Source organism: Electrophorus electricus, chromosome 2, assembly GCF_041902795.1.
Source record: "Electrophorus electricus isolate QZ-2024a chromosome 2, ASM4190279v1, whole genome shotgun sequence".
In the NCBI taxonomy this organism is placed as follows: Eukaryota; Metazoa; Chordata; class Actinopteri; order Gymnotiformes; family Gymnotidae; genus Electrophorus; species Electrophorus electricus.
The window spans coordinates 1,525,001-1,532,500 of NC_137498.1; the positions used below are offsets into that span (position 1 = coordinate 1,525,001).

At 47.8% G+C, this 7,500-nt stretch overlaps 1 protein-coding gene across 1 annotated transcript in view; it reads right to left on the bottom strand.

The window, feature by feature from the left end:
* The window catches only part of LOC113590314 (laminin subunit alpha-2-like), a 123,786-nt gene that overhangs the window by 21,997 nt on the left and 94,289 nt on the right, over positions 1 to 7,500 (bottom strand). The window contains 7 exon segments of the mRNA XM_081694875.1: positions 88 to 204; positions 300 to 402; positions 869 to 1,007; positions 1,356 to 1,519; positions 1,895 to 2,011; positions 2,088 to 2,298; positions 6,412 to 6,571. Coding sequence (XP_081551001.1) covers positions 88 to 204; positions 300 to 402; positions 869 to 1,007; positions 1,356 to 1,519; positions 1,895 to 2,011; positions 2,088 to 2,298; positions 6,412 to 6,571 — 1,011 coding nt within the window.

Below are 7,500 nucleotides of genomic sequence, written 5' to 3' on the forward strand. Positions count from 1 at the left end.
CACCTCTGCACAGGTGAGAGGTCAAAGGGCAGTGAGGAAACTCAGGTGTGATGCTCAGTGTGAAGGTAGGAAAACACACACACACACCGTTAGGGAAGGCGTGGAGGATCGCCATGGTTATGTTCAGGCCCTCGAGCAGGTCTCTGTTCTTCTCTTCAGCTCCTTTAAGCCGGAGCTGCAGGGCTCCCAAGTTCTCTGCGTTCTCTAAACAAACAGACAGCGAGAAGCCCGTCGTGACTCTGGACAGTTCCCGCGAAGGTGCCGGATGCTTCTACTCCTGGAGGGCAGGACGGCATTACCTCTGACGTCTCTGTCCAGCTCGTCCGCCTCTCTCCAGAGCTGCTGGCTCTTCTGCAGAGAACTCCTGGCGCTGTCTTTCAGAGAACCCTTAGGACCCACAGCCTTCGGGGATAAGGACAGAGCAGTCAGAGCCTGACCACAAAACACACACACATACACACACACACACACACCTCCCACCACATCCACTCAGTTTATGACATCCACAGTCACTTCAAATTTATGTTTGCCTGCATGTTTTTTGATTGATTGGGATGAGAATATTTAATATTGAATATTAAACAGTGAATATTAAATATTTAATAGTGAATACTGAATAGTAATTATTGAATATTGAATAGTGAATATTGAATAGTGAATGTATGTGTGTGCATGTGTGTGTGTGTGTGTGTGTGTGTGTGTGTGCCTGCTGCACTGCCTGCATGGCTGTGTGTGTGTGTGTGTGTGTGTGTGTGTGTGTACCTGCTGCACTGCCTGCATGGCTGTGTGTGTGTGTGTGTGTGTGTGTGTGTGTGTGTACCTGCTGCACTGCCTGCATGGCTGTGTGTGTGTGTGTGTGTGTGTGTACCTGCTGCACTGCCTGCATGGCAGTGCCTTTGGCCTGTTTGGCTGTTTTTTCTGCCTCATGGATGAAGTTCATGATGTTGCTATAGGACTTAAACGCTGCTGTGGCATTGAAGGAGACGTTCTTAGCCTCCTCCAGGATACTGCGCACACGCACACACACACATATATACACATATGCGTGTTAGCACCAAGCTCCGATCAAACATACACACACACACACATATACACATACATATGAATGTTAGCACCGAGCTCCGATCACACACACACACACACACACACACACACGCGCGCGCGCGCGTTAGCACCGAGCTCCGATCAGATACACATACACGCACACACATGAATGTTAGCACCGAGCTCCGATCACACACACACATGCGCGTGCGTGTTAGCACTGAGCTCTGATCAGACACATGTGCGCGCACACATGCGCACGCACACACACCTGTCCAGTATGCTGCGCGCACACACACATGCGCACACACCTGTCCAGTATGCTGGCTGACTGGTTTAACTGGTGTGCATGTTGCTCTGCTGCCTGCAGTAGCCGTGGCAGTGTTCGATCCTGAAGGCCTCTACTCAGATGTCCCACCTTGTCTTCCAGCTCGTCCTGGACAGGAACCAAGTCCTGCTTCATCTCACCCAGCTCCTAAAGCCAGCCAGTGCACATCACACACACATCACACACACCGTTACGCACAGAGCCTGTGGTAACCCACCTCCCTCACACCTGGATTTCTGTGTCTGAAACTTACCTTTCTTACATCTGCATCAGTGACTAAATGATCTTCTTACATGTTTACATATTTTGAAAGGATCATTTGACAAAACATGTCCCGACAGTTTAGACGAGCTGTATTAATCCTTTCAGTGACGGGATGAGACGCAAAATACGTCCCACGGTGTTTACATCTGATACTGTAAACCTCTCGGAGAGGAATTCTACTTAATTGTACTTAATTCTACTTATGCCTTCAACATGTACCTGTATTAGTGTGTGCTTGTGTGTGTGTGCTAGTCTGACCTCGATGCCCCGGTTGATGGTGTCTGAGAGTGCGTTTGCCTCCTCCAGTACGGTCTCGCTGTCCTCCAGTATTCCCTCTGCCTCCTTTCTGCCTTTATTCGCTTGTTCCTGTTTTCCCTGTTAAAGCCACGCATTCAGAGAACAGGAACTTACAAGTGTTACTGTGTGTGTGTGTGTGTGTGTGTGTGTGTACCTGCAGGCTCTCCAAGTTGCGCTGGTTGTTATAGGACAGGACCTCAGCCTGTCTGCTGTGTCCCTGCGCCTCCTTCAGGAGGTCCTGTGCCTCGGTCAGCTTGTTCCCGTAATCCTCCATCTTCCTCCCAACCTCCTCCCTCAGGAGCTCTGTAGCCTGGTGAGAGGCTCCAAACAGTCTCTCCACCCTCGCACGGAGAGCCTCTGCAGCTCTGTGAAGAGAGCGAGAGAGAAATAGATGTGGAACATCCTCTCTCAGGAACATGGAGTGAGACAAGGCTGCAATCTAAGCCACTTTTTTTAAACACTTTTTAACATCGATATTAATGAACTGGCAAAAATACTTGAAGAATCTACAGCTCCTGGTCTCAGTCTGCATGGCTCACTGGGTCTACAGCAGAACCTGGACCTGCTGAGCCAGTACATACAGACCTGGACCCTGGACCTGCCAGAGCAGTACTGACAAACCTGGACCCTGGCAGTGAATCTAAAAAACATTAATGTATGATATTCCAGAAAGGATCCAGATGTCAGGGATCAAACACCAACGATATTGACCATTCAAACATTTAGAGATTATGATGAGTTCTGGACATTTTAACTGGCAGTGAATGAACTGAGAGGAAAAGCACACTGTGCCATAAAAGAAAACATTTCAGTAAAAATTCCAATCAAAATTTGGCTAAAATATTTGAATCTGAAATTGAACCGATTATCCTGTATTTCTGTGAGAAATTCAACAAATGGAACAAATATTCAACTGAGTAATTCTGTACAAACTAACAATTCTGTAAAACTATTTTAAAGGTGCACAGGGGCACCAACAACAACACATGCAGGGCAGAATTAGGGAGATCTCCAGAAATCCAGACATCCATCCAGATACAAAAAAGGCAAATCAAATACTTACAACACAGCAACCCCCACTCATACTAATACTACACTAACACATTTACAACACAACAACCCCTACTCATATCATTCTGAAGATCTGTAGTACCAATAGATGAGCAAAGAGAACAGTCCCCTCACACACACACTAACACTACACTAACAGACACTACATGAACACACAAACACTAACACTAACACTACACTAACACAGAATAACGCACACTAACGCTACACTAACACACACTAATGCTACACCAACACACTACACTACCACTACACTAACACACACTAACACTACACTAACACACAATAACGCACACTAATGCTACACTAACACACACTAATGCTACACCAACACACTACACTACCACTACACTAACACACACTAACACTACACTAACACACAATAACGCACATTAACGCTACACTAACACACACTAATGCTACGCCAACACACTGCACTACCACTACACTAACACACACTACCACTACACTAACACACAATAACGCACACTAATGCTACACTAACACACACTACACTAACACACACTAACGCTGCACTAACACACACTACACTACCACACACTAACGCTGCACTAACACACACTACACTAACACACACTAACGCTGCACTAACACACACTAATGCTACACTAACACACACTAACGCTGCACTAACACACACTAATGCTACACTAACACACACTAACACTGCACTAACACACACTAACGCTGCACTAACACACACTACACTAACACACACTAACGCTGCACTAACACACACTAACGCTGCACTAACACACACTACACTACCACTCCACTAACACACACTACACTACCACACACTAACGCTGCACTAACACACACTACACTAACACACACTAACACACACTAACACACACTGCACTAACACACACTAACACACACTCCACTAACACACACTACACTACCACTCCACTAACACACACTACACTACCACACACTAACGCTGCACTAACACACACTACACTAACACACACTCCACTAACACACACTACACTACCACTCCACTAACACACACTCCACTAACACACACTAACGCTGCACTAACACACACTACACTAACACACACTCCACTAACACACACTACACTACCACTCCACTAACACACACTACACTACCACTCCACTAACACACACTCCACTACCACACACTAATGCTGCACTAACACACACTACACTACCACTCCACTAACACACACTACACTACCACTCCACTAACACACACTACACTACCACACACTAACGCTGCACTAACACACACTCCACTAACACACACTCCACTAACACACACTACACTACCACACACTAACGCTGCACTAACACACACTACACTAAACACACTACACTAACACACACTAGGGACGGAGAGGAGAGTCAATGACATGCAGGATGAGATGTAGTGTAATGGTAGAAGTAATAATGGTAACTGCCGTACTGCTGTTATAGTTTTATTATTGTTGTTATTAATATTACTGTTAGCAGTTGCAGTGTTGTTCTTGTCTATTATATCTCTGGTTTAACATGTTAATTTCTTCATCAAAGCTTTGGCAACACAAAAGTGAATATTTTTCATTCCAACAAAGCACCAGTGACTTGAGCTGAATTGAAAATTGAGAGAGACAGAGAGAATAGAGTGAGAGAGGGAGAGGGGAGAGAGGGAGAGGGGAGAGAGGGAGTGGGGAGAGAGGGAGAGGGGAGAGAGGGAGTGGGGAGAGAGGGAGTGGGGAGAGAGGGAGAGGGGAGAGAGGGAGAGGGGAGAGAGGGAGTGGGGAGAGAGGGAGAGGGGAGAGAGGGAGAGGGGAGAGGGAGAGAGGGAGAAAGAGAGGGAGAGGGGAGAGGGAGTGGGGAGAGAGGGAGTGGGGAGAGAGAGAGAGGGGAGAGAGGGAGTGGGGAGAGAGGGAGAGGGGAGAGAGGGAGAGGGGAGAGAGGGAGTGGGGAGAGAGGGAGAGAGGGAGTGGGGAGAGAGGGAGAGGGGAGAGAGGGAGTGGGGAGAGAGAGAGAGGGAGAAAGAGAGGGAGAGGGGAGAGGGAGTGGGGAGAGAGGGAGAGGGGAGAGAGGGAGTGGGGAGAGAGGGAGTGGGGAGAGAGAGAGAGGGGAGAGAGGGAGAGGGGAGAGAGGGAGAGGGAGAGAGGGAGTGGGGAGAGAGGGAGTGGGGAGAGAGGGAGAGGGGAGAGAGGGAGAGGGAGAAAGAGAGGGAGTGGGGAGAGAGGGAGTGGGGAGAGAGGGAGTGGGGAGAGAGAGAGAGGGGAGAGAGGGAGAGGGGAGAGAGGGAGTGGGGAGAGAGGGAGTGGGGAGAGAGAGAGAGGGGAGAGAGGGAGAGGGGAGAGAGAAAGAGGGGAGAGAGGGAGTGGGGAGAGAGGGAGAGGGAGAAAGAGAGGGAGAGGGAGAGAGGGAGTGGGGAGAGAGGGAGTGGGGAGAGAGAGAGAGGGGAGAGAGGGAGTGGGGAGAGAGGGAGAGGGGAGAGAGGGAGTGGGGAGAGAGGGAGTGGGGAGAGAGGGAGAGGGGAGAGAGGGAGTGGGGAGAGAGGGAGAGAGGGAGAGGGGAGAGAGGGAGTGGGGAGAGAGGGAGTGGGGAGAGAGGGAGAGGGAGAGGGGAGAGAGGGAGTGGGGAGAGAGGGAGTGGGGAGAGAGGGAGTGGGGAGAAAGAGAGGGAGAGGGAAAGTGATGAAGATTACATTTTGAATCACTGTCATATCGAATCATATTTTTCCTTTGTCCCTCTGCATAAACAATTTGCATCCCCAATTATTCGGGGTTTATTGTTCATTCCGTGCAGGGTAGATAGTTTCCAAGTCAGCACAATGTGGACCTTAAATAAATAATTAACTATCCATAAAAAAATCCTGGTTCATATTTTTAAAAAAACATCACTTTTTGCCTTTATCTGATGTACCAACCACTTTTAGAAAACGTTTCCACCACCGACCACTAGATGTCTCTCTTCATTTTCCTGGGGCTCTCGGCAAGCCGTTAAGTGGAGTTCATTACCAGAGTGATTTGAATGGAACAGAATGGTGTCCCCCCCTGTCCCCACCTCGGGCACAATTTAATTAGTTCATTAGGATAGTACACGAGAAGGAGAGCGTTTCTTCATCTCAGCCAGGACTCACTGAGCCGCGAAATACAATCGAACGGCAGCATGTCTGCGCTGCCATCGCTACGGCGACTGTAACCTGGTGACTTAGGCACGGGGTTGTGCTTGTTCGTGATGTGGCTTAAGCAGATGTGGGTGAAAGGTCATGACCTGTGTTGTGTGAGGCAGGAAGGGCCAGGTCATGTGGCGATGGTGGAATGACCCCACCTGCTGGTGAACATGACACCGTGATTACCTGAGCAGAGTGGGCATGTGTATGGGTAAAGACCTCTGTGTGTGTGTGTGGGGGGGGGGTACCTGAGCTCCTCTTCTGCAGTGTGTGTGTGTGGGCTGAGCTGGCGTTTACGGAGTTCGGTGAGCATGGCCTTTATCTCATCCTGTATCTCATTCACACTCTTCTCCTCTCCATCCCTCCGGCTCAGCGTCGCGTTCAGCTCCCGAGCCTTGTCCCGCAGAGCTGCACACACACACACACACACACACACACACACACACACACACACACACACATTATACAGAATACTTTATACATACCCATCAACATACACATATTATACATCATACATACACAACACTCAACCACATTATACAGTATATATTGAAACACACACACAGACACACACTCCATTCCACATCCCTGCTTCAGATCCATTTGTTAATTAAACCTGAAACAGTATGCAGCAGACATCTCGCCATTCACAGCTCATCCCTAACCCTTTTAAAATATTTTGTACAGTGATTAATATTTTAATAGGGAACTGCACAGTATGGAAAAAATGCCTCGTTGCGGTTTTATTGCTACATATTGCGATTGCGGCAATGCCTATTCCTCTACTGGAAACTGATGAACCCTTGTAGATGAAAGGGTTAAAGACTGGCCTGCGTTACTTTGACATGATTCTTGTCTTTTTTCGATTATGTGACATCATGTGACTGTCATCAAAGCACCCACTGAACTGTAAAGACTGGTAAAAAATAAATAAATAAATAAATAGATTGTGTGTGTGTGTGTGTGTGTGTGTGTGTGTGTGTGTGTGTGTGTGTGTGTGTGTGTGTGTGTGTGACACATATTGCAACATTCTGAAATATAATTTTCGTGAAAGCCCGGGATCACGATACTGATTGTCAAACGATGTATTGTGCCGCCCTGCGTTAATGTGTGACTGGGTGGCTGATCCTGGGTCAGCAGTCGTCCTCTGCTTCCTGCTCATTAGCATTCAGACACACTTCCCGTCACTCTTAGACACAACGCAACAAAGCCAGCGGTGGCAAAGTGAAAGACAAAGAGATTTCTCTCATGTTTTAAATACTTTAATTTTTTTTGCTTCTTTATTCCTACCCCAGTGCTTCATTTCTTTCAGCTTTGCTTAAAAGAAATTCAAATTC